The sequence below is a fragment of the Pavona decussata genome, unplaced genomic scaffold (assembly GCF_977016875.1).
Source record: "Pavona decussata unplaced genomic scaffold, jaPavDecu1.1 SCAFFOLD_102, whole genome shotgun sequence".
Taxonomy (NCBI): domain Eukaryota; kingdom Metazoa; phylum Cnidaria; class Anthozoa; order Scleractinia; family Agariciidae; genus Pavona; species Pavona decussata.
Genome location: NW_028145517.1, coordinates 8,681,784 through 8,709,665, shown reverse-complemented (window position 1 = coordinate 8,709,665; position 27,882 = coordinate 8,681,784). Strand labels below are relative to the sequence as shown.

General features: G+C 38.2%; 1 protein-coding gene and 1 long non-coding RNA gene across 6 annotated transcripts in view; one reads left to right on the top strand and one right to left on the bottom strand.

The window, feature by feature from the left end:
- Nucleotides 1-4,364: 4,364 nt before the first annotated feature.
- LOC146472117 (neuronal acetylcholine receptor subunit alpha-7-like) lies at nt 4,365-27,835 on the bottom strand. Of its 5 annotated transcripts, none has more exons than XM_085120699.1 (9): nt 27,817-27,835; nt 16,493-16,602; nt 11,487-11,635; nt 9,219-9,263; nt 8,637-8,746; nt 8,251-8,289; nt 7,860-8,178; nt 6,923-7,181; nt 4,365-6,565 (listed from the first exon to the last, which is right to left on the bottom strand). In XM_085120699.1, the coding sequence occupies exons 2-9, from the start codon at nt 16,572-16,574 to the stop codon at nt 5,949-5,951; spliced, it is 1,620 nt and encodes a 539-aa protein (XP_084976825.1). In that variant the 5' UTR covers nt 16,575-16,602; nt 27,817-27,835; the 3' UTR covers nt 4,365-5,948. The 5 variants fall into 5 exon arrangements, with proteins under 5 accessions (XP_084976825.1, XP_084976826.1, XP_084976824.1 ...); XM_085120700.1 differs by having other exon boundaries at nt 27,808-27,826; XM_085120698.1 differs by lacking the exon at nt 27,817-27,835 and adding an exon at nt 21,683-21,830.
- Nucleotides 9,309-27,882, top strand: part of LOC146472113 (uncharacterized) — an 80,889-nt gene continuing 62,315 nt past the window's right edge. Inside the window, exon 1 of the long non-coding RNA XR_014866777.1 lies at nt 9,309-10,282. This is a non-coding gene — a long non-coding RNA (uncharacterized LOC146472113). The remainder of the gene's footprint in view (nt 10,283-27,882) is intronic.

Below are 27,882 nucleotides of genomic sequence, written 5' to 3'. Positions count from 1 at the left end.
TTTAATACTACGATGGTAAGTGTTATTGTAAGATTTTACCAACTGAGATAACACATCGATGTAACAGAGGGTGTTTTTGGCTGTGAAATATTTGTACATTTTATTTCTTAAATGTCCGATTGAATCTCTCCACCACTGATGCTTTGAGTCCTGAATTGACTGTGAAGAAATCAATGTTATTTTCTCGTAGATATTTCTGAAATACGCGATTAAGGAATTCAGTACCCTGATCTGTTTGAAGCTTTATGGGTTTGCGCCCAGACGAAAGTATGTTCTTAAAGGCTTTCACTAACTCTTGGCCCTGTTTCGTCTTCAAGGGAACAACCCAAGCATACTTGCTGAAGATATCTATACAAGTCAATAAGTATTTATATCCCTTGTTATAGCGACTAAGTTTTTGAACGTCGACCAAATCCGCTTGAAACTGGGCATTTATACCAGGTACAATCACCCGACTTCTTTTGTAATGTCTCCGGGCTGGTTTGTGTAGCGTGTAAACATCTTGTTGACTCAACCAATCTTGGACTTGTTTTCGAGAAATCTTACTCTTGCCGTCCTCTTTGACTGCTCTGTACACAGCATCTAAACCACCGAAACTTGCGGGGTGACTTGGATTGAGATAAATGCTGGCTAGCTTTTTCTCCATCGCAAAACTCAGAGTTTTTCACAATGACTTTCCCACCGCAGCAAGCGAGGACACAGCGAATGCGATTAAAAATTCTCTCTAAGCCTACAGAGGGTGATTGTGGAAAGCAACCCATCACTTGTGTTTACTTCCAAGGTCGAAGCACTAATGATTCATTTCCAGGTGATGTTTCACTGATATAGTTGTTCTCGAATCTGGGTAAGAGTAGGAACAAGAAAACAAAATAATAGTTCCCATTCCTCCTCGGTTAAACCGAGCTGTTTAGCGAATCGCAAAAATAGCACCAATCGCCCCCAGTTAATTTTCGAGAATACTTCAGCATGGAGTTGTTTCAACTTTTCAAGATTGGAGCCTGGTAATTTACAAAAGCTTTCTTTAAGCAATTTCACCTCACTTGTTTCTACGCTTATGATAGTACTTGCTATAAAGCGATAACGATAAAAGTCGATTCGAAGCAAAGACAGAGAGAGCCCCATGTTAACAAAGACAAAGACAAGCACAAACTGACTCACAATCAAATCATGTACACACTTTACTGTTTTAAAAATAGAACTGGTTTTGAATTTCATTAATTACATAGTCAAGATCCATTACTTTTTCTTCTTTTCTGATAATGTTCTCAGGACATATCACTTCAGTCGAGTCAACGTTACCAGCTGTCTCCGCGTTATGATCTTCGCGAGCTTCCATTTCATTAAAATCTTTACATTTTAGTCCACAGGGGCCGTCATAAAGAGCATACAATATGCGTTTTTTCATATCTTCATCGTAATGTTCGAGTTCCAAAGAAGTAAGATATAGACTGGTCCAAGGCAACTTCGGTAACTCCGTCAGATAACTTTCCCATGTCTGGTCAAGCTTCAACCCCAGAGTGCTGCAAACGTTTTCCACAGTTTTCATCACCACTGCAAGATCTATTTGCTCACGGGCTTCATCATGATAATAGAACCACGCATCTTCATTATCCATCATCAGGCAAGAGTGTTGTCTTTGGCTTGGGTGGTCAATCGTGCAGCCATGACATCGATTTACTTTCTCTTGATGAATGAGCTTGTCAAACACTGCAGCGTAAGTAAGTTGGAACACATGACCAATAATTGTGGCTACCTTCTTGCGATGGATTTGTTCAACTTCGTCTACAGTCAACAGAGTCTTAGCGCAAGATTCCACTCGAAACATTTCTGTTTTCTCCAACAAACGTAAGACAACCTTGTTTTCTAAAAGTGGAATAGCGCTTTTGATGAAAGCGGCCTTTTATTTTGCAAACATAATAGTCTGGCGACGACCAATCAGCGTTGGGCTGCTTACTTGTCAAGGACCCATCAATCATAAGTGCCCCCTAACCTGTCAACACACCCACACATTCTTTTGTGACTTCATAATTATTGCTTATAAAATTTCCCGCGCATTTTTTAAATTTATTCTGGCTGCTCACTTTATGTTCATGGCTGCTCATTTACCGGGTATAATTCGGTGCACCTATCACTACTTGCCTGTAGCAAGCTCGATGAAAAGTGTTCGCTTATATTGCTTTAGTAACTTAAAACATGATAACTTACTTGTTTTGGTGTTGGAAATTAAAAAAAAGTATACCACAATTTTATTATATATGTATTCGGGAAATATTGAAAAATAAGTTGCCCTTCCGTTTACTGACAATGTAGATGATGAGTCAGTGTTCTCCCCTACGGTGAAAAAATAGTTTTGCTTAAGTTCATACTCTACTTACTATTAGTTAAACTTTGACTGTTTATAGCTATGATCTACGTTTATTCCACAAGCCCGCGATGGATACAAGATGACAGATAGCCAACGAGGCGCGCAGCGCTATAATCATCTGGAATCCAACAAGCGCGAGTGGAATAATTGTTTTATTAAAAACAACGACGAAAACCGCTAAATCTTGCTGGTTTAGCAATATTTTCTTTTTCCCCTGACGCGTACTCTTGCCATATTTGTGGGGCATGGTATAATGGCTCATGTACCAGGACCGCTAAAACAATCAAAACTATGAAACTGCGTTATCCAATGAGACAGTTTTTAATAATGTCTCTTATTAGTGAATTCGGAATGAGACATGCGTTTACATTACCGCGGCAACGTGGCCTTTGTCAGTGAGGTATGTTTAAATTGGTTGACGTAAATGACAATAACAATGCCTTGACTAAAGTTCACTTGATTCTTCTACAGGAATTTCCTAGGAATAACCTTCCTTCGTATTCTCGATCATTTTTTTTGTGTATTCCCACGAATTTTAAACTGAGATCATGATAGATAGAAGTTTCTTCTATTTCGACATGGTGTTTCTTCTTTTACAAATATGCAGTCAGTCACCTCTAATTTAAAGGTGTTTCAACGGTTGAAACACCTTTAAATTAGAGGTGACTGTAAGAGTATACAACTATTACAGGGCTCCATACTAACACTCACCCACTTATCACTGGAGAGTACTATTTTCCCTCTGGAAAGTAAAAAGATGAAAATGAACCAAAATACTTGCCACCTCTGGAAAGTAAATTTCAGACTGTTACTTGAGAAGAACATTTTTGAATTTGATGCCGTATTTGGGGAATGGAGTGGTTTGAAGGCATGTATTTCTAACAACTACTGTATCTTCACTTCACTCCCAAAGCTTTGCGAAAGAGAGTTTTTATTAACCACAATGTCAGATTTCCCAACATCCTGCCGGTGTTGGATGAACTTCTGATACTACCACTGTCGACAGCTTGCTGCGAATGAGGCTTTTCTGTAGTGGGGAAGGTTAAGTTAGACTGCAGATCTTGCTTATCAGTGGACATTCTTGACTGCCTAATGAGGATTGATATCAGTTGTAGAACCCGGTGTGTTGCTGAACTCCTAGTCACCCTGGACTCCAAATATGGCGGGCTAGTGGAACAAGGATGAGACGCCCCAATTTCAATGACTAAAGAAAGGGGGGTGCACTTCTAATTAATAACTACAACTGTGAACATTGTAAGAAATATTTAATTATTGTTATTAGAGACTAATCCTGCAAAATATGTTGGAGATTAAAGTTTTGAAATGGAGAGTAAAAATTTGAAATTTACTTCCTAAAGTGGAACGTGATGTCAAAAGTTAGTGCCAAGCCCTGATTATTGTTGTACATCTTCGGTACTGAATTTATAACCCCGGAGCACATACTTCAGTAACTTATGGAAATAGGTAGTATCCCAAGTCCGTCCCTTCTTCTCCAAATGTAATGCCGGTTTATCTTTTTGTTATGTATTAAACAGTCCTTAAACGTTATTTTCTCTGTAAGTTTTAATATTTCTTATATTGTCTTGGTATGACCATGTCTAAACCAGAACTGTATATAAATCGAAACGGAAAATCATTTTAAAAGAACTAATATTGAGAAGGAAAATATGTTAATGCAGGAACTGTGCAAGCATACTTCGCTTGATAAGTGTGAGATGATGGATGATAGACGTGTCCTTGACAGGTCGGTTCTAGCCAGGTTGTTAAAAGGAATTCAACAAGAGTTCAGGAGTTTCAGGAGAGATCGAGAAGTTGTAGTATTACATAATAAAGGAAGGTTAAAGAAGAGAGTGTTGGAGTGGTTCTTCTTCCCAAGTGCGAGAAAAGAGGGTAAGTTGTGAGGAGTAAAGAGTATTGGTAGGTTATAGTCCGCCTGCGACGCAGGCTAGAGTGTTGGCAAAGTGAAAATATTTCAGAACTGTTAAACCTCAACACATACTCTGGCTCTGGAACTGTGTTTATTCTCTCAATGGTGGTGCTCAGACACTGCATGTCTTCAAAAAATAGTTAACTCAACTCTTACTTGGATGCAACCTACTTCTTTATACAATTGAATCTGAAAGTGTAAAGAAAGAAATTCTACACAATCACGTAACGTCACGTAATTGACTATGCAAAACGTTTAATGAAAACTTGACGAAAAGAGTACGTCCGATTGTCTGTAGAACTGAGATGTGTTCAGCTCTGACCAACCAGCAGGGTAAAGGTTAGTTTCAAATCAAAAGAAAGAGTGGCTGGCCTAGTATTCATGGTTTCCCGCGCTTGACACCGGGCGCACGTTTTCCCGCCTTTGACGCAGGTTGTATGTTTTCCCACGCTTAATACCCGTTCACCGCAGCCTCCGAACAGCAGACGTATTTCCAGTCGACCGCGGTAAATACTCGTTTGCAGGTTTCCCGCGCTTGACATAGGTATATGTTTCATGGAGTTATTATTTCTCACGATGGTTTGTGCTTGCCATTATTTTTAAGTGATGGTTCCTTGATTTCGGTTTGATTTTAACTTAGTTTTACGAAAGTCACTGTGATTTTTTTTGCGCTCAACAGAAAACAACACAATTCTCTGTTACTGGTAAATGCCTTGGTCACGATTTATAAATATGTAGTTTGCGTATGTGGCTCATTGAAATTGAGCTTGCCTTCTGCGAGAATATATGAGATAAAGCACGGGAATGGCGTCATGGCTCCGTATGCTATGCATGGTGTGAACAACAGTGTGCTTTAAAGCCTGGACAAAACGAGATGAAATTCGGGTGGAGACAAACTCATTGAGAGCTAAGAAAAGTAATTGAAACTAGTACCTAAGATTTAACGGTCACAAAGCTTTGAAATTGAAACTTCTAGTTCATGAAATTATAATGGCAATGACGCCATTTTGTGTATGCCTTGCAAAATGGGTTTTGCAAAATGGGTTTTGCGCAGTGCTGTTATATCTGAAACCTAAACCTGATTCAGCCGCCCTTTCAAAATTATTTGTGCCTTAATTAACAATAATTTATTAACTTCTTGCTTCGCCAATCTTGAATAAAATTTCTCATAAACTTTTAACCTTGGAGTGGCGAAATGATGACTAAAATAGTTTTGATACTTGCTATATGTCGTATATATACACACATTTCTTGTCAAGTTAGCTGAAAATCCACGTTGTATTTTGCATCCAGTACATGCGGGATCTTGAAACTGCTGACATTGCATACGGTTGAATCGATCAAAAGTATGGTCCCGTAGACATTTATTAGCAAATCCAGTCAGTTCTCTGTTGAGCTGGGTAACGACTGACCTGACAAAATTGTTGTCGTTGTTTTTGTTTTTGTTTTCGCTTCAGCTTACCTTCATTTAATGGTTAGCTTTGATCAAAGATCGTTCAATCAAATGCCTGAATCCGGCAAATAAGGTTTCAAAACAGGCTAACTACCACAGTTAATCTTGAGTGATAGGCCAACCGATAAAACATATCCTAGCGTAATCTTCTCAGTGTCTTCTCTCTCATACGACTCAGTCCCATCTGACACCCGAGCCCTGTGTCAGGGAATAAACAGTTCCCGTATGCGAGGAGACTGCAAGAAGATGCTCATGGCCGAGATGGAGCCGATAACAAACGATGCCACTAGTAAGAACCGATCTAATATCCTGGCCGCATCCTGCCACTGCTTCTTATAAATCTCCTCCTTGCTAACATCGTAAATTGGAAACCGCGTCTCCGATATCTGCACCTCTGTTGCCTCAGTCTCATTGTCCTGCGGTTTCCGTTTAATCGACCGTTTTCTGGTAACGTGGCCGGTAGAAATGCTAAGGTTGCCATTTTGGGCCAAAGGTACCTGCTCGCGTCCCCCGCGAGGTTCCTCGTAAAGGTCCATTTCAAACTCTATGGAATCCCTGTCCACGTCAAAAGCGTCGTTTCGTTTTCTATCCGATCCTGAGTTGACTTGAAGTATCGCTTGCGCATTTTCGTCCACTGATCCTGAATTTAACTGAGACATGACGCACCTGGGCTTGTACCATACCAACTTGGCCATCCACTCAAGAACAATCTTGTGAAACCAGTTCGGCATTTTGGTGTTGCGGTGGTGAAAGTTCAGTATAATACAAGTAGCACCAAGGGCGGTGCCTATTTCCATGATTGATACTGAATAGTACATGGCTGAAATTAAACAGAGAAACATAACAGTTAATAATTTGAAAACTAAAATTGATTAATTGCGCAAATTCGACAAATTGCGGTTAGTCCACGTCAGGTCTTCTGGTATTTCGAATATTTGAATCGATTATATTCTACAACTTTCAATGCTTAAACTCGATAAGTGTCGATGAAAAATTTAGAATCTTCATTCCTTTTTGCCATTAAGAAATTTTCATTAATTCCCGGATTATTATCATAACTTATGTTGAATGAACTTGGAACTTGCCCGATCGAGTTATCTTCGCCAGCACTCAGACTATGAATACAGTATTTATCAAATAGAGAATATATAATCTTTATTCAATGCATGACACGTACCTAACAAAGGAAAGTGTTCTGAGCTTGAAGGCAGTTTCTCTGACGTCAGCTCCTGGAACACGGCCATTGACAGCAGAATGGTTATGCCCAGGCCTACTCGTTCGCCAGACTCTGCTGGAAGAATGAACTCTAGGAAGATGGTGCAAGCTATGAGCGTGCAAGGCAAGATCAGGCTCATGACGTAATAGTACGTACGTCTACGTAGAAGCATGGTGACGGTCAAATCCGCAACTGCCAAATCACAACAATCGTTTTCTTTCTAGTGAAAAGAAGATTGCACACCTGTAAGTCACCAATGATTGAGAAAAAAAATGTAATAAAGCTGGAAGAATTCTCTGCAAATATCAGCCATAAAATCTGAAAACGATAATCCGCCGTACGGAAAATGATGGCGGCTGTGCATTTTACAACAATACCTTGCGAACCTAACACAACCAATAGGCACAAAGAAAGCGATTTTTTGCGCGCAGCGCCGTGTTGGCTATCTGTCATCTCGTATCCAACAAGCGCGAGCCGAATACTTGTTTTATTAAAAATAACCACGAAAAATCGCTTAATGTTGCTGATTTAGTGATATTTTTCCCCTGACGCGTACTCCTGTCATATTTGTGGGACAAGGTATAATGGCTCATATACCATGGTCGCTAAACCAGTTAAAACTCTCGAACTGCGTTATCCAATATAATAAGGTAAATACGCAATTGACTGTGAAATGGGGTGAAATTGCAAAGATTTTTCTTTGCATCCCTTTAATGAAAACAGGCTCCTGACGAAAACAGTGCTAGGAATGCATCCAGACAAAGGAGCACCATTAGAAGCAACCGGCTTTTGTTCTTTCCATCAACTGCAATGAATGGAGCCTGAACGGCCACCGAAAATAATTGTCACTGGTATAGCGTGCTATGGCATGGCATTGTAACTGGAGAATGAAACGCACCTCCTCCCGCTCGATGTTAATCCACTCCACAGTCCATTCCTCGTTTTCCTGAAACACGTCTGAGCCTCTTTTCTTCTTTGCAACAGCCCTTCCTCCTGGCAGACCTCGCCTCTCTCTCAAGTCGAGGGTGCTTACGTCATGTGACCAGGACGCGAACACCAATTTACAAGTCTGCTCATCGAAAGGGAAATACTTGACGTTAATGTTGCACATGCTCTTGTAGATGATATGAGCTCTCCATGTTTGGTTTCCATCGTGGCGCACTTTTACATACGTTGTGAAACCAGACGTCGCTTTCAAGCTAAGGCGATCGTCTGCGCTGTTAAGAAAAAAAGGAGAGGTGTTTGAAGAGTTAAAATTTTTGCGGGTAAAAAAACGTCTCACATCTCACCTTTTTGTAGAAGAAAGGACATAATCAGAAGAAGAATCCCTAGGAAAGAAAAGTTCAGATTGACAGGAATTCAAAGAACAGTAGCTAATCGGAGAGAAAACTGATTACTTGAGAAGGAAGCTTCGATGTTCACTTTCATGCAGGAATCCTAGCTTCAATACGCAACATCACCTCTGTTAACGTCAACTTGGCAGTCGTTTCGAAGCGAATGGAAGAACAAGAGGAGGTAGAAAGAGAAAGGGGCGATGTACAGACAGTCCATGGAAAATTGATTTGTGTCAAAGGTTGCAGCTGACAGGTGTGATTGAAGAAAGTTAAAGCAGTTCTTTCTTTGGTAAATACAACCACTTACACTCATGGATTAAATGAAAGTAAATGAAACTTACTTGTTGTAAAGAATAATATCAGGCACCCAAAGCATGTCGGGAGGGATTCTGATCTCCTTGACGCCACCATAATCCTCCTGTTTCCATGTCATAAAAGGATTATTCCAGTCCTGTAGACAGAATTTAGATTAGAATTACTAGCACTAAAAAACCTAAGGGCGTTACTCAAGTATATTAGTGACGGGACAGTGTGAAGATTGAGATTAGGGGTTGGGGGCTTTTTTTGTGAGGAAAGGGGGGGGGGGGGGGGCGGAGAAATGTTCTGGTGGAATTTTTTGGGGTGGAAAGATTCCGACCAGGACCTTTTTAGGGTTTTTGTGTGGAGCAGAATAGACTTTCTGGGCTATGTTATAGGTTGTGGATTTTTTGGGAGTCCTTTAGCCTTATAGGAATTCTCTTGAGTCAAACAATTTTGTCTCTTTCGCCCCTCCCGGTAGCTTATGTCCCTGAGTATCGATATCCCCCACTCCCTGGGAGTGGAATGCTTAAAGGAAAAACTGTTACAAGTATAACACAACGCAGTGAGTACACGTCAAATTTTTCAGATCAGTTTAATTTCATACGCAGATGAGGTTCTCTTACCTGGCGAACCCAAAAGTGTGTCTTGATATGTTGTTCTTTTTCATCCTGTAACGATGAAATGTGCCATTAATTAGTCAGTGGCTAGTCATGTAAGTTGCAAGGAGAAGTTCAAATCGTGAGGGTGGGAACTTCCACATTAAATCTGAAGGAGTTATGGGAGCTTCACTATGCGTTTGAAAAAGAAACTCCGCCAAAGTCAGTTAAAAAAAACTCCTCCAAAGTACCAAAAACCAGTAATTTAGAGTGCGTGGCTTCAATTCACTTTTTTGCGCTTAAGAGGAGCTAACACAAACCAACTTATGATATCTTCACTATTTTTGTGGCCAATTATGTCGCTTGAATGAAGCACATTCTGCTGCAAAATAGAATGGATTAGACATTTTCCAGACTCCTTAAAAACTTCTACAATTAAGATCATTATGGAATTAATTCGGCTAGGCCGGCAAATAGTCAGTTTCCATTCTGCTTGTTTAATGTATCAATTTTCTAATGATAAATTACCCAAATTTGTTTTTACTTACAATTCAGTTTTTCTTTTTATCAACTTTCCCGTGATCCCCTTAAGCGCCTACCTAACTGTAAAGTGCTTCTCAAGTGGAATCTATCAGGCATTTTCGCTTTGGAATTTTTGCGTTTCTACAAATAAATGTATCTCAGGCCAGGCTCATGAAACCAAATTTACGTCAAAATTTGCGCGAAGCGAGACTTCAATTCTTATAGTACAGCGGGAATCCACTGAAAAGCTAGGCCGCAAAGGCTAAGATGGCGACTGTTTTTGTCGCGAGCTCGAACACTTTTTTTCTAATTTTTTCCTGAGTTGAGAGTTCGTTTTCACAGAAGAGATCTATACCTACAAAATATGAAATATGGGCTTTTCTGCAGCAATTTTTTCCAGCTTAAAATACGCCTCAAAGTACGATCAAATAGACAGTCGATCCTCGTTGTAGAAAGTCTGACGTGCACAGTTTTTAAACATGGGTTTACATCGCTGTGGTTTAACGTGGAAATTGGTAAACAAAGGCAAATTGGAAACAACAAAGACACCATAAAACGATGTCCAACAAGTAAGTGTGTCTTGTATTATTTTTTGTAATAACGGCTGGTTTCTTTTAAAGGTCACAGGTCACAAGTACTGTGATAATTGTATATAAACTAGCTAAGCAGGGTTTCCTAGCCCTAACTCCATACTAAAAAGCTAAGTCAGGCCTTGGGCACGCTAACATTCTTGGTTATATACCAGTGCAACAGTGACCTGTGGAATGTGACCTGTAAAAAGACCTGTGGCATGCACATTTTGACCGCCCACCTCATTTATCAAAAGTAGGGTGTATTTTATTGATTACTCATATAAAACTATGAACAGTCACAGCGTGCAGGACTCGGAGGAGGGGTTGAGAAGCACTAGTGCCTGGGTATCAGCACAGAATGCTGCTGTGTTCAGACATTGGGTACACAAGATATTATGTTCAAATTCAATAAACTGAGCACGGATTTCATCATGTATTCATGGTATAATTCTGCAAAGCAATGATTTGGGGGTCAAGTGCCTTGGAACTACATTAAACATGTGCACACTGGGAACTGGTGCCCACTTTAGTGCTCGACTACAAGGTCTCAACCTTGTACTCTGACACGGGCACCATACCCCAATTCTGCTGTGGGTTTTTATTTTAAAAAAGGATGTGTTCACACTACGCTGTAGTACCCAGTGAGAATTATACTCGGCATTATGCTCGGGTGCTAAGTGTGAACATAGTCTGAATTATAAGTTTATTGGTCTTTTGATATTCACAGCACTTTCCAGCCTTGTGTATACTTAGTCGTGTTGGGTAATTTATTTATAAATTATTTGTATGTTGCTGTTACTCTTCATTGATTGATTGATTTAATTAGTTATTCAATTGTCAAAATATTAAATGACCACCCAACTAGTTCAACTAGTTTATTTTGGGTGCTCTGCGACCAACTTTTCTGCAAGTAGATTAATCAGTTTTAATTATTTTAAATTTTTTTGTACAAATAACTTGTTTTTTAACAAACAAAATGACTGTCATAGACTAGAAGTTCAAAAATAAATAATTGAAAAGTACCTTTTCAAGGAAGGTCGTGTGCAAAAATAATGCACTGAGTACTGTGGTGTCAAAATTTAATTTAATAATCGTTAAGAATGCTACTCTGAATCGTATTTGGAAAGAAAAGCTTTTCCACCAGCTGGCTAAGCAAGAAGGGAGACTTTTCTTTTATTAGAAAAAATCTGCTTCTCCTTACCACTTTAGCCACTCCAATCAACTCAGCACTAAACTTGATGATAATCGGTTCTGAGCGATTCATAACCGGTCGAACCAGTCTGCGGTTCTTGTAGTCCTCTAGTAGGTGATTCAACAGTCTCTGTTCATGGGTTATGTTTCCTGCATGCTCTGCAAAGTGCACAAATGTGCGAATAACAAAATGTGAATACTCTATTGCTCTTTTCCCGCCAGCGAGCGTGGTTTTACTATCCCTAAGAAAATTAAGGGACTGCTCGTAGTCCATACAAGGAGTATACATGGACGAACTATCTTCGATCGTGCGTCTACCCGTCTTTAAAATAGAGGGATTTTGAGACGCATAACTGCATAGACTCACTGCATTTGTTTGGCCATGCAATTTCGTTCCTGACGGATTTTATTTCTCTAGTACGAAAACGGTCGCTCATTTCTTGAGACGAAATCTCTCAAATTGTTTTATTCTTGCACGAGACATTGGAAGTGTGTACTTCGAATTTTTTCTTATCAAATAAATATATTGTTGTTAGCCACCTCTGTGGTTTGTATTGCAAGTTCTGAAGCATGGATCTAGTTTTTCTGCCGAACCTTCACGGCAGAGTTTTTTTTTTTTTTTGCCGCGTGCTATCTCCCTTTTCCCGCTCAGTGGGAAATTCATGGGTTCACTTTAGCACTTTAACATACACTGCCGAGTTAATCCTCGGATCTATCATTTCAAGCCAATACTTTGTCGAACAAGTGAGAATCGTTCAGTTGGTTTCTTAGTTCGGAACCCCGGATTGAGTGATGTGTGTCAAAGGCAGATCAAAAGCCGGGCATGAAAAGAGTTTATTTTTATTGCCTTTTGAAACCATTTTGATCATTACCCGACCGCATCCTGTGATCTTTTTAAACCACCCGATAAACAACGGTTTTCCAATTCAAACGACCAATTAATTACTGATGGAACGCGAAAGGACGAAAATTAATGTTCTCACTTAATTAGCAAAAAACTGTTGCATTTTCAGTGGAGTAACATGTAAAACGTAATTGCTGATGGCCAGAAAGCATTCTCCCCTGGTATATTCCAGTCACATTTGATTCAAAGTAACATTAATATGGAACTGAATAAGCCCAAGTGACCGCGGTTGGCCCGCGCTCTACACGTCAGCCTTCAGTTCTACGCTGAAGTAAGGGACTGAAAATTTTGCTATGGCACGCCTTATCCATTTGTCACATTATTCGTTTTTACTGCTTTAAAAATGCATTACTTTCCCTATAATACCCCTGCTATTTGTTGAGACAGGTCATTGTATCCTCGGCTTTTAAAAAAGAATTAGTGCACATCCTTACTCAGTTGCTAAACCAGGAAATTATCAAGTCTGCAGTTCGTAGCAAGATAAACTTACGTCATTCGTACGTCTACAGAAAGCTACAAATGCGTCAAAGGTAGAATACAATATTAAATTCGCTGTCATATTTGTCCTAGCCAAACAATAAGAGGAGATATTTCCCCGGTAACATTGACATTTTAGATAAGTCAAGATCACAACGACGGCTTCTTCAAAGGTGAATCCATTGAAAAGGAAATTCTACCATACATCCTCGACAGGAAGAAATATATAGTAGGGAGTCGTTTAGCTAAAAGATACCGCGGTTAATAAACATCATATCGGTAGGTCGGTATTATCGGTTGATACTGCATTCTTATTTAAGCGATGTCTTGTTAACCAGAGCAGAATTTTATTCAGTTTTCTCACTAAACAATATAATGAATAGAATGATCTGATTAAATAAAAGAAAGACCCCTGCAGTTATTTACCCAACTTTAGCAGTTGCGAAACTGAGAAAGGCTGGAAATAATTCAAGCTTGAACGGGATTCCAACCCATGAACTCTGTGATGCCGGTGCGGTGCTCTACCAAATGAGCTATCAAGCCAACTGGGAGCTGGTTATATTGTGAGTTTGTAATAGACTCGTGAAGGATGAATAAATGAGACATATGTTCATTTAGAATTATCTGAGTAGTGAAAATGAATTGTTAAACTCTTGATGCCACCCATAGACAGAATTTTGTTCAGTTCTGTTTTACTAAAACATAATGGCGATTTGTTATACAGTGCTGAAACCTGTAGATCCTAGTTTGAAGCAAGCTTATTATGTAATCCAAACCTGTATTAGACATGACTTAAAACTGAAGAAGAAAAACAACGTGAATCAAACTATTCTCACTGTGGCGGCGTTTTACGAAGATCCTCAAGTTATAAAATGCGCGAGGTCCGGAAATATAGAATCAAGAAATCTCAAAACCCTGAATTACCAGATTTCTTACCACTTGAATCCCACAGTGAAAACTGACTCGAACGTTCGAGAACTGCCGGGAACAAATTCTATGACGAAGTAATTATTTTGCAGTTTAAAGACGCTAAAAGGTTTGAAGAACGATGCGACACAAGTGACGTTATTTATTTTACGCCCCCGCCACTAGCCATGTTAGAACGAACCTGGCTCTTAAATGACAAAATGGTTCTTTAGATGTTAAATAGATATCGATCTTTAGTGCATGTGCATATCAGCATTCATATAAAGCGCCGCGCTTCTAGTGGCACCCAACGAGAACATTAAAGTAAAATAGTTAAAATGTAATGTTATGGCCTTTTAAAAGGTAAATTTGTATAAGTGAACATTGTTTGATCTGTTCCGACTATTAAGCTGAAAAGTTCCAGATAGTTTTAGGGAGTAGAATCTTATTCGACCCGAATTTACTAGCTTCTGTTGGCTTTACGAAAATGCTAGCTGGACGTTTTTCGTATTCAGTTTTAACCTCATGTTTGACCCTTCGCGGTAAACGGAAGGAATTCATTTTCCAGTGAATATCTGAGGCGATAGGCCTTCCGAACAGATATCCACTAAAATGAACCGTTGGGTGCCCCTGAATAATACATTTGACTCGATTGCAAAAAATCCAAACAAACTGCCACTGAAAAGTACTACTTGAATAATTCTTTCATTAAATGTTGACTCACATATCAAATGTCAGGCGCCTTAAATCAAGGAAAAATCTCACGTCATATGATTGCATTTTGCCTTAAGCGATGAAATTACAACACAATGTATAACAAACCCAATGCTTGTAAAATACTATCTTCACAAGCGATGTTGGTCTATACCTATCGCTGACTGAATAGCAGTGAAACATTATATTGTTTTAATCTATTTTTTATGTGAGAAAACAATCCTTAAAAAAAACAGTATTTGCTTAGCATAAATTATTTTCTGTTGAATGAAATTGAAAGGGTTGTCTCTGAAATATATTTTTTTCTGGAAGCAAGCATTTTTTTTATATCCGGTTGTCTTTGATCCTCTGAGAGCCAGAGGCAGATGTGGTCTTGGGTCTCGGGGGATAGTTGTTGACATTCGAAAAAAAAACCCCTGTATATTTTGAACTTGCAAACTAATGTTTCGGCAGTGTCGAAAAACAAAGATTTCTAGTTCGAAATTTTAAATAGGTTTATTATCCCAATACATTTGTATTTTCATGAACATAGATAAAAATATTGTTATTAGCGACATATGCTTTACTTTACCTATACAACATTTATTATTTTTAACATAATCAATTTATGTACATTCCGGCCGAAGATTTTTGAAAAATTTTAAACTGGTTTAATTTGAATAAGACGTAAGTTGTATTAGTACACTGGCACATCTTACAGTTTGGTTGTCCACTCAGTATTGAGATTTAATCTCTGAAGAATTCGACTTCCCTTCTGCAAGTTCGAATATAAAATCATTTTTTTCACAAACCGTGGTTTTCCGGTCTTAACCGAAAGTCACCGCTGGAAACGCAAGATGCTAGACAAAACTAAGATTTAGATTTGCATGAAAAAAATTCCTAGCCAACCAGTGTTGGGGCATAAAATAGACTTAATTGCATGTTCCTTTTTTCATTTTAGTAGAATGAATATTTCGTATACCTCCAAGTGAGATTTCAAAAACCGGAATTTATTTTATAGTAAAGCGACCGTCATATCACTTGATTTGTGACGCACGGAAAGTTGGTTCGGGAAATGCGAGTAGACATGGGTAGTCCGCGGCCGTTACTTAATTGTATAGTGCAAATTAAAACGACAATGGTAAAATAAGTTTCTAACATGGAAAAAAATGTGTGTATCTTTAATTGTCTCCTTTTTTGTTTCACAACAAAGAAGTCGTAAAGATGTGTTTTCAATCAACCCCGAAGCATTGGTATTTATTTAAATAACCCCACGAAATGAGCAGAAGCAAGAGGGGGATCCATCATCGACACCGCCATATTTTGATTTTCTTGAAATTTTGTTTGCACTTCTTAAACCTTTTAAATTCAAGCTATGTACTCTAGTTTTTTGTCGCCGCTTTAATTTGTAAATTTTGGCGGCTTATGCTTGCCCGAAGATATTAGAATCTTAGCAACTATAATGTTTTTACATCATTAAAAATTTAACGAAGGCCTAGTTTGTTGATTATTTTTTACACCAGCAGTGTCGCATAAATTTCAAGCTAAAACTAAAAAATGTTTGTATACCTGTGTCAAACTATTGAAGCGAATAGAAAGCATGATATCTAGCCTTGAGTAAAGTAAGAAACTGCGTGCGAAATTGAATTAATTTTCCTCGAGAAAATAAAAAAATAATAATAATGAAATTAAAAATAGAAATTTTTGGTCGTCTTCTTTGAAAACCGCCATGGTATGAAAGGAAACTAAACAAGTAAACTCGCACACAAGTACAACGAAATTCAGCCTTTAATATGGGGTACAATTCAAACTGTAATTTGCCTTATCGTTTCTAATAGATGTAAACCATTTTTAAGAAGAGCGATGTTCTAGCAGCTATGATGATAAGACCCTCCTGAAATAAATTCAAAGCGACCTTATGCGATTTGCATTAAGAAATAAATATGACGGGCCAAAGAAATCCCCTTTCAAATAAACAATTTGTAAACCGATCTAAGACGGGCATCGATTTGAAAAGAAACAAGTGTTTTTCCTACCTTGGGATTTGTCCAACTCAGCGGTAGCAACGTTCACAGCCATCACAGCGATCTTCAGAAGACATAACTTTACCAAGGACATACTCAAAGCTTAGCTTAACGCTGACGAGCTGCGAAAAATAAAAAAAAGGGTAAACTCAGAGCGTCGCGATGAAATTTGTGATATGCACGGTGAGCAAAACAACTAACAGACATTTGAGACGCACGGGGTAATCTTTGATAAATGACTCTGACGTCACAGGTCTAGAACTAAATACGGACGAAATCATGTGTTAGATACATAATCTGAATATGACTATGAGGTTACAGAGAGCATTATACATTTCATTATCTTAATTTCTTTGCAAAAAAGAATACAAACGAACCAAAAGCGTTACTCCAGCATTTTTTATTTTATTATATTTTTTTTTACTCTTAGTGCGTTTTTTTCCTCCTTCTGTCTTTCAACAACAGTTTTCAGTTTCCGGTAACAAAGTGTGATTTGGTGCTGTTATATCCCAAGTTGTTGTCCTACGTTTGCTAGAGTTATTCCCCGCTAATACAACATTAGTAAAGTGTTAATGAGCAACTTCGATTCAGCAGCAGACAGTTTGCCTTCAACACCTTGGAACCGAATCCCAAACCGTTTTACCTTGCGACAAGCTCACGAGAAAAAAAAGAAAAGATTTTTGTTGAAAAATCCAACGCTATCTTTTCGTTTCAACAATAACATTACCAATTTTGATTTTAAAGATAAATATAATTTTGTTTCTTTGTCAATACGGTTTTATTCGGTGATAAACAAAAAACCGTTTCTGTGGAGATTCGTGATTTGTAAAACAAAGTCTTCTGGGCAGATTCACTATCTGTTTACTTGCTCGAGAATATTTATTTAGCTTGGAACACCTATTGGCCACCAAGTCTCAAAGTTCACATCAAAACGTTTCAAAAGCGGACCTTTTGTTTTCCAAATGACTTTCGTTTCTTCATTATTGTTATAGCAATGGTTTAAGTTAGCAAAAAGGGATTTCACTCTCTTTTTTTAAAAGGGGAACCGTAATGAGCAATAGAATAAAAAATATTGATTAGCAATATTAATGAGCAATGTTTAACATCTTACTACAAAACAAAGATAATAACGTCATTCCTTCGTCTCGTTCAATCAGATACAGAGATTTGTACACAATTCAACGTATGGTAGCTAATTAAATGTTTTGTTTCAACGTTAAAATTCAGGAGTATAAATATGACTCTTAATATGTTTTGCTTACTTTTGTTAGTTTCTTCCGTTGTGATAATTCAAGGAAAAAAAATCCTGCTGCGTGCATGTCTTTCAGCGCCACGGTGTACGAGTTTCATACCATTCTCTTCAAACTGGTTCGTGTGTTAGAGAAATTTCGGTCAATATTTATCGTACTCGTATTCGAGTTTATAGGGAATATTTCAAATTTATCATCATCATCATCATCATTGTGGCCGAGACAGCGGCCACAATGAGACAGCAGATCCAAGTATATTTTGTGGTTTAAGGTTGTGTTATTATTGTTTCTATATCTTATATCGTTCAATTAGTTAGAGCAATGGTAACCTTAGTTTCCGTTTGAGCTTTTCAGTAATTTGCCAAGTTGTGCAAAAGATCTCGAAAACCTTATCATGCTTGCATTTGTTACTAAAGGGAAAATAATTAGAAAAGCCAACAGTAGCTATGCAAGGAAATATTTTTAAATTATCCTAGTAGATCTGAATAAGGTAAATTAACTTCGGCTATGCTCTCATGGGACGAGTCCCAAATGGATCCGACCCTTTCCTGGAACGGACCGTTTCTGTTCACACGGCACCGTTCCGCTTATCAACGTCAGGTCACACGGGACCGGTCTGTTATGGTTCGGTACTGAATCAGTCGAAGTAAGAAAAGCAGCTGTTTCTACCAGTTGAGCATGCGCAGAATACACGTTGAAGCTTTAAAAATGGCGCCGAAGAAGGCTAAATCGATAGAGAAAGGAGATAAAGCCTTTAGCTGGACAGACGATGAATTATACCTTCTCTTAAAAGTTATTATAAATTGCAAAGCCTACCAGCCTTCAAACGGAAAAGATTGGGAAACTGTTAAAAGGAATTATGAAGACATCATTAAAGGTTTCTCGAAAGATATCCTTCTGAGATTTCCGTTGCCTCACAAGTAGCTGAATATCCTAACGGCAGAGATAAGAACGTTTTCACCAAGGAAAGGGTGTTTTTCCTGACCGAAGGACGATAAATTCAACTAGTACCCAAGCTTAATTGCGCTGCTAGTACCAAAGGGAACCGGTCCAGGTGTTTACACGGTGACAGATCCATTTGGGACCGAAACGGTTCCAAAACTGGACCTGCTTTTTTGGAGGTCCAGTTATCGGACCTGATCGGGAATGGATTGACGGTACGGTTAGCAGGTCCTGTGAGAACAAAAGGCCTATCCGTCACGAATTTTAGATCATTTTCATTTTTTTTCTTCATTTTACAAATTCGCCCCCGAGGCAGGAACCATTTGGAACCGGTCCCGTGTGAAAATCAGTAGCCTTAGTGGTTCTAGAAGTGTTGCTTGAAGTAAATTGGTTTCGTTCCAAATGAATACTCTTGAAATGAGTTCCGTTCTGTAATTACGTTTTCTGGAGTGTTCAATAGGATTAATCAACAACTTGTTAATTTGTCGTTTACCCTTTACGGATCCGGTTCCGCTGCGCATATAGGACTGCTGAAACTAATTTATAGCCTTAACTTTAAAACAGACAAATTTTCTTGGTCAGAAAGAAAAGATTAATTGGCAGTAGCCTTTTTTTTTTTTTATTTCGGCTTACAACAAGACAACAGTTTAGCGAGGAGCCGGTGGCCTCCTGATTTTGCAGAAAACTTTCTAGCTTCACGTATGCATTAATGTGAAGTAGGAATAGAATAGTGGCCAACTCCAATAAACCAGAATAACGGTGAATTGTAATTAAAAACAATATATTGAGCATAAACAATTGTCTAATCAAACTTGCTCAGGGTTCGCTCTCACGGAGCAACGCTCGAAACGTCAGCGCTCGAATCTCTTTACGGTGGCCAATTTACCTTTAGTTATCAACTCTGTTGATAAACCAAACATTCGTTGGATCAACGCAGGTCGTGGTTAGTCAATAGCACAAACGCTTTCCGAAAACTACTTCATGGATTGCTTAAACAAGGTGTAAGGCGTTTTCACGATATTTCAACTGACCAGTACCAGCCTTCATCGAGTTTATTTGACGAAATTGCGAATTTATCTGGTACTGATTAAATAATGACCAAACATTACACAGAATGTACGTGTCTCCCACGCAGCCATTATAAGGGTGGAGAAGCGTTGCGTGCGACCCAAGTAAGTTTACGTGCTACTTATGACGTTACAATGTTGCAATAAACGTAAACGTAATTTGTTTACCCGCAGAAGGTAACCGTACGTTCCGGATCGAATGGGATTTTGGAAGGGAAGGAGGGAGGGAAACTGGAGAACCCGGAGAAAAACCCTCGGAGGAAGGACGAGAACCAACAACGAAATGCAATATGCAGAGTAAATTGTTATTCGAGGATCTAAAAAATTACTTAAATTTACGGAAGGCACAAAGTTTGTTATCTAAACTCAAAAATATCTCGGTAATTGAAACACAAGCCTAATGTTTCCGCCTTCAAAGACAAAAGTTAAAATAGCAATCTTTGTTTTCCCGCGAGTCTGTTGAAGTCATTTTTAATCATGTGCGGTTGAGCTCACGTTCATGGCCGCATGTCTGTGCGTTTAAGCTCGCGTTCATGGCCGTATGTCTGTGCGTTTAAGCTGACGTTCATGGCCGTATGTCTGTGCGTTTAAGCTCACGTTCATGGCCGTATGTCCGTACACTTGAGCTCACGTTAAGCTCCGCCGAGAGTCACCGATTTTTTTTTTTTGATCAATTGGGCATGCGTACTATGACTTACGTTTTTGAATGCAACGGTATTGCAGAGGTTATATCTGAAAATCCCCTCTAGCCAGGTAGACGTAACCTGTGGTTCCGAAGTTTATACTCTAGGTAGTAATGGCGAGGATATTTTTCATATGTTGAACATCTAGAGGCCTAAGTAAATTCTATCTTATCTAAACAATTAATCTACAAACGGCCTTAGCCCATTTCCTCAGAAGCGGTTTTTAAGTTTTGACTGCTTCGAGGATGTGTAATGGAGGGGGGGGGGGGGCATTATTAAAGGGGGCTATATTTTAATGGACGGCTATTATTAGAGAAAATATATATCCTCAAAGAAGGATGCAGGTGATAATATATGCATGTCTGATTTCAATAAAGCATATATTATCATAATTTAACAAGCAGGTGACACACAACCTATTTCATGCATGCTAATAGAAAATAAGAGAACAACCATGACACAAAAACATGAACACAAGCTAAGTTACCTGAAAAGAATGAATCAAACATATTATGATGATATTTAAAGATTAATACGAAGTCACCACAAAGCTTCTTATAAACCTTTGTTTAAATTTAAACTAGCCTAAGGGACACCTTTTTCGATGTGTTCCTTAAAAACACTTTGGCAAAAGAATAAATGTCAAGTTCATACTTACAAAATCACTTTTTGTTTACAAATAATGTTAAGCCAAGTTCTTTATTTTTTTTATCCAGATTTGCATATTTGAATTGGAGAGGAAAAGCTGTAAAACATGCTTGCCTCCCTTATTTAAAATTAATAACTTCGTTGTCTGACAATTTAGTGTGCGCTTACATCTATTGTCTAGTGAATGCCATTTTAAACCAAAAAAACGGATATTCGTTAAAAAATCCTCTCAGGTTCCATGCTTGGTCGGAAATAAACGAGAAAAGAAGATGAAATAATAAACAAATATAATTTATTATGCACGGGGAAATTTAGTTCAGTCGGTAACTGAATCGCCGGGTTTTTCTTATTTAAATATGGAGAACGAAGATAAACGACTTATTGTTGTCTACATCTTAGGTTCCTAAGCTCTTTAACATCAGAGCTAGTGAGTTACAGATTGAAAATGAGAATCGTCACTGCCATTATCCTTTAGCATGTTAGTTTCTTTAGGCTGTTGGCGTGTTCTTTTTCCATACAGTACGCCTACCGCAATAAATTAATTACCACACCACAGTGCCATGATAAATGAAGAATAAAATAAGACCAACGCACATCAGTTTTAGTATTTACCTTTCTGGTTCCTTGTAGTCTAGCCCTTTTTGTGTTGAAACCAGAGTGAAACTCTTTCGTGCGATGCGATAAAATGTTATACGTGGGTAGCCATGAGCAAGGTTATTATATATACACTGAGAACAAAATCTTCCGTTTGACTCTAGCTGTCGTACCACGCATGACACAGGCGGATGCTTTATTAAAAGCCCTCCCTCCCTCCCACTATTAAAACGCCTACTTTGAAGGAAAATGGTCGGAAACACCCATAGAAGCGCCCACACTTATAGAAGTCCGATAAAATGAGATTAAGTACAAAATCTTACTAAACGCAGTGTTTTGCAATGTTTATATATGTAGATGCTTAGTCAAATTTGCGATAAAGAATTAATGTTAAAATTCTAAGTTCCGGTATATCATAACAAGCTTGTTTATCGTGAGACGATTCAGCGGCACCCAACGAGAACACTTTTTAAACTGTTATCTGCTGTGTTCCCAGATCGTTTTGTTTCCTTATAAAGACATATTGTGCAAGTTAATACAGACTGATCTGTTCGGATGCTTTGGCTGGAAATTTAAGTTGCAAAAAGTTTTAGAAAACGGAATTTTGTACCCCAAATTTGCTAGTTGTTGTTTTTACGAAAATGTTAGCTCACTTTTTTTCGCATTTATATCGACATATTTGCTCCTTCGAAAACGGAAGGTATTAGTTTTCACTTCGAATTTTTTTACCATTCAGTTTTACAATGTAAGCTGCTGGGTTTTTTTTCTGCCTTGTCCTGACAGAGGGAGTTTTTTTTAAAGTGCCCCTAACCCTTCAATTTGTTTTCTTTTGGTAGATTTCTATATCTGCGAAGAACTCATTTTCGAAAATTTTTTTTTGAAATATTGAATCATTTTTATTTTACGAGCGCTAAAAGTTACTGAAATTTTTAAATTTTTGCGCCCTTTAAGCCCCGCTGGACAAATTTTTGTCTCGTGGGCTCATTAGGAACGAGCCAATGAGAAGCGTCCGATATTTGACACTTTCTTAGCTGTGACGTAAGAAAAGGACACCAGAAGGATTCAGAAGGAATCTTATGCATGCTGATTCCTTTCTCTACATTTCGAGGGTTGCTGCATCCAAAAACCACACATTTTTAAACCATTTTCTCTGTTTACAATTGAAGCATTACCGCGAATCTTCGGATATTTTTGCACGATGTCCTTTTCTTACGTCACGCTCCACATTTGGCCGAGTGGGGGACTAATGCGAACGATAGGTGAAAATATCGACAAGACTGCCTTCACTTCTAGCGCTCGTGAAAAAAAAAGGATTCAATATTTCTCAAAGATTTTTTCGAAAATGAGTTCTTGAATGATATGGAAATCTACCAAAAGAAAACAAATTGAAGGGTTAGGGGCACTTTAAACAAATACTAATTTTAGCAGTTATTGCGAACATTCTTTAATTTTGATTTAGAATGAGCAATATTCGTTTGCCTTAAAATGGAAATAACAAGCATTTGTATTCAGTCTACAATTCCAAGCAAACTGAGCCGACTTAATTTTATTGCATCTAAGGTTCATCAGTAGGTAAAACACCATTATAAAGAACAAATTACGGCCATTGACTGGCCACTGTAACTGTTTCACTCATGGCCTAAAAATTTGAACTATCTTACACAGGGTGATAAACAACGCCACAGAAGAGCACCGCTCAGTAGTTTTATGTTACAACTCAAACGTTAGAACTACTTTGTACAGTACTGCAAAATGCAATACAGGAAAGTACTGCTTAGTAGCTTTCACTTGAATGGTCACACTTAACGATTTCATCCACAGACTCAAAGCTTTGAACCACCTTGTACAGCATAATAAATAACGCCACAGGAACGTACTGCTCAGAAGCTTTCATTTGAATGGTCAAACTTTAGGATTTCATCCACAGACTCAAAATATTGAACCACCTTGTACAGCATAATAAATAGCAGGACAGGAAAGTACTGCTCACTAGCTTTCATTTGAATGGTCACACTTTAGGATTTCATCCACAGACTCAAAAGTTAGAACCACCTTGTACAGCATAATAAACAGCACCACAGAAAAATACTGCTCACTAGCTTTCATTTGCATGTTCACACTTTAGGATTGCATCCACAGACTAAAAAATTAGAACCATCTTGTACAGCATAATAAACAGCACCTCGGGAAAGTACTGCTCAGTAGCTTTTGTTTGAAGCAGAATCCGATGAGACTTGAGGATGTCTGTAGCGAGGATTTTTATTCACCTACATCTCCTTCACTGGCTACCTGTCGAATTTCGCACCGAGTTTACAATTTTACTACTTACTTTTAAGTTCTACACGGTCAATATCCTGATTATAACAAGGAGAAGATGGTAAGGAAATTAATTGCTGGGTCTTGACCATGGTCACGTATATTTCCCTAGAAAAAATGATAAAAATTTCACAATTTCTAAAAATTGCAAACCTAGCATACACAATGTTGTTAGTACAGGGACGAATTTCGCAAAAAGTATGGCTTTCTATGTGTCTATATATAAGCTATATAGGCTGTGTTAGGTTCATCTTTTCCGTACGGTGGATTGAGAGAAACGCTTACCTTCTAGACTAACAAAGCGCGTTTTTGACAACTTGGCTGCAATTTGCTTAAATTACCAACTGAAAATACCATTTTCTGTTTGAAAATATGGTTTCTTCGAATACGGCTGGGATTAAATGGATTAAAAGGAGTCAGCTTTCTGTTATAAATAAATAAATAAATAAATAAATAAATAAATAAATAAATAAATAAATAAATAAATAAATAAGATGACACCGCAATATAGGCCACATCGCGCTTTAAAAGCCCGGACCTATATTTCAAACAACGGCGAAATTGGCTGTATTTGAAAGTGAGATTTGAAACTGATCTCTATGGTTACAATCTTGTTCCCAGGTCTTCGCGATATTCAAAATGACGGTGCCGGCGCCCGCCATTTTGAGTGTCGCGAAGACCCTGAAGCTGACAGTCGAACCCCGCTTTACGGACACCCGCTTAATACGGACACTCATTTATTACGGACAAAAAGAAAAACTCGTATCTTTTCTCTTACGTTAGCCCGCTTTTTACGGACATCGGTTAATACGGACAACGGCCACTTTTCTGTGGCTTCTCAGTCATACAAAGTTAACTTCACTTTACGGACACTGGTTATCTGCGCACTGTAAAAATTGTCTAATGTTCAGTGTTTCTGGCTGAGCCACAAACTGAAAATGTCAGTGCAGAGCAAAGTCACGGACTATTTTAAATGATTACGTTGCCAGTTGCGTTTGAAGCACCGAGAACGTTAATTGTGGTGCGAGACTATTTGAATGCGCGTAAGGATTGTTCAGTTTGAACTTTTAAGACACTGTATGCTTTAGCCTTTGTATCGATAAAACACTTGTCTGCGGCGTTGAATTATTGTGAGAGCCCGGTTCACGATACGTACACCCTTTGGTATCCGTATTAACCGGGTTTCACTGTATTAAGTCACACTATCAAGGTAGCGATGCAAGGTAACGACATTGAACATCTATTAAGGGATCGTTTTCTTTTCAAATCATTGACCGTACGACCCACTGAGCGTGCAATACTGGCCGGCTTGACCCGACTACCTCCGGATAAAATATAGAGTTTTCAAGAAATTTGTCAACGAAGAAAGCTTTCAAAAAATGATGTGTTTTTTTTTACCATGTACCATAATTCACTTGAATTTGCTTTTGCTTTGAACAAAAAAGTATATAGTAATATTTAAATTGGAATAACTTCTAATTATATAATGGCCCGAAATAACTTGCATCCAAGAGTATGTGAAAAAAGTGGCCGCTGAATAGTCTGTGTAGTGGGCGATTTCGTTGGGGTTTGGTGGCCCCCCGCGGAAACGACAAAACGAAGCCGCAATAGGAATGGACCCCCTCCTTCGTCCTCATTCTTCCCTCACACCTCATCGCCCCTCATTTTGGTCTTCGCGCGGCTTTGCCGCTAGTTAGCCGCGAAACCACCAAATCCAACAACGAAACCGCCAGCTACACAGGCTACCGCTTAAAGGAGGACAAGTATTTATTCAGGCGTGTATGTGTAAAATATGCGTTTGAATTTACCGAGGTTTTCGAGGGCTTAGGTATTAAAGTTGTCAGCCTACTTAAAGAAATTTACCATAAAGAAGCAAATAATTTAATTTACTATTTTAACGATCTATAATTTTCTCCTGCGTTTTCTGTCTTGCTTTTCTTTCTTATTTAATATTTTTTTTATTATTTTATTTTGACATTATTTGAACGTTTTCTTGTCCAAGGGCTGACATTCCATTTCCTTTCCATTGTAAATCGTTGTTCTTGAGAAAATGCATACTAAATCCCTCGAAATAAGGGGTTTTTGGCTCGGAAGTGAATCTAGCAGGTGAAACCCATCAGCTGCTTGCCAATGATTATTTTTTCACATTTTGTGATAGAAGTTGAGTAAGTAATAGAATAAGATATTTACATATTTTTTTGGCATTGTTGGAAACTGCTACGTTGCTTCATTACTTTCGAGTTAAGTTTCATTGACAGTCACAACACAGTTTTATTTATCTTTCCTCGTTCGTTCTCGAGGAGTGCAGCAGCCGATCGGTTGAATTCAAAATTACATAATAGTGAAACAAATGAGGTCTTAGGATTTTTTTTCTGAGGAATGTTTTGCAGTTGTCAATTGGCTCGACTTTCTATCAATTACAAGGAATTAAACCCAATATTCCCGGCCTGTGAATTAGTGTTGGACATAAATATTAAGAACCTTGTCAAAAGAAAAATATATGGACGATATTCAGACGCTTATTAACGCCTTCTGTACTAACTGTTTACTCTTCTTTTGTTACATTTTCTTTGCCAATTGCCTTCAGGAAAAAACACTAATTTCGACATCCCTCATGCATACTCCCTGTCTATTTTGATAGATGTTATGCTGCTTGAGGAAATCTAGATTTAATGATGTTATTATTCAGTTTGGGCTTAGTCTGGTCAGTTTAAGATGACACAAAAATGAAAAAAAAAAAAAAAAAAAAAAAAAAGAAAGAAAAGACGTTCAAGCCCAAGAATACTATGCCGGAAAACGCGAATTTTCAATATAAACAAAGACTAAAATAAAATTTGGCAGGTAGTTATCTGCAGTTGTGCCAGCGCTCGACATATCCAAATTTGGTCCGCGTTTAATGCGCTCTCGAGTTAAAGTGTTTTTTTTTTCTTCTAGTTATCATATTTTGTGAAGTTACTGTGGTTTTTTACACGGCGTTTAAAATTATTGCTATTATATCATTTTTCAAAAACTATGTCACAAAAGGGGCTTGCAAACATAATTTGTTTTCCACACAGGACGCTGGCCTACTAAACAAATCAGGGAGAATTGATCTCCAGGGAGCTATCATTTACCCCAGCGAAACAATGAATTTTCAGCGGTATGGCACATTAACAGCCAACTTTGTTTTTCTGATGGCGATTCATTTGGTTCCATTTACCAACCGGGTTTATCAAGTTGCGCAAAGCGACGAAAAATGTCTTGCTGATATGCACTAGCAATGCACGTTGAGTAGATTGATGAAACGACAAAAGAATCGAGAGGAAATTCATTTGGTAGAAAGGTGTCTAGTAAGTTCTTATACAAGACAAGAGATATCAAATGTAATTTTAAATTTGGACACTTTCCAGCGCAGAATGATTAATGGTCCTAGGTTCACACAAAGAAGTGAAATGGGTAAAGGTGACAATATTCACTAAAATATTGCAAGAAATCTACTCTCTCGGAACAAAAATGTTTAACTATTGGCGAAAATATTCCTGCATCACCAGCGTTTATTATTAAAACTGAATAATCTTCCTCTTTCTTTCGAAAAGTTCGCGCCATCAGCGCTGCATTTTCTTGTTTTCAGAGCACTGTTCAAAATTAATAAACAAGTTGTATGGCAGTCTCGAGTTGAATTGTCTTAAAAGCCCGCATCTTCAAAGAAAATGATACCACGATGAATAAAAACTAATTCTAAAAATCGAACGAAAGGCATGCCATTTCGTCTTGAGCAAATGTACGAATTGCTTTGGAACATGACAAATAGATACAACATGCTATTAAAACGAGTGAATGTACCTTACCGTACCTACCAGCCTCCGCAGTCTGCAAGACGTTCCTCTTGTAAAAAAAGGAAAGCTTTCCGTAGGGTAGAAAAC

Excerpts from the sequence above, each read along its gene's own strand:
- LOC146472117 (XM_085120699.1), bottom strand. The coding sequence starts at position 16,574 with ATGTCCTTGGTAAAGTTATGTCTTCTGAAGATCGCTGTGATGGCTGTG. Across the intron at positions 8,747-9,218 it reads CACACTTTTGGGTTCGCCAG|GACTGGAATAATCCTTTTAT; the intron begins GTAAGAGAACCT and ends TTCTGTCTACAG. Across the intron at positions 8,290-8,636 it reads GATATTATTCTTTACAACAA|GGATTCTTCTTCTGATTATG; the intron begins GTAAGTTTCATT and ends TTTCTTTCCTAG.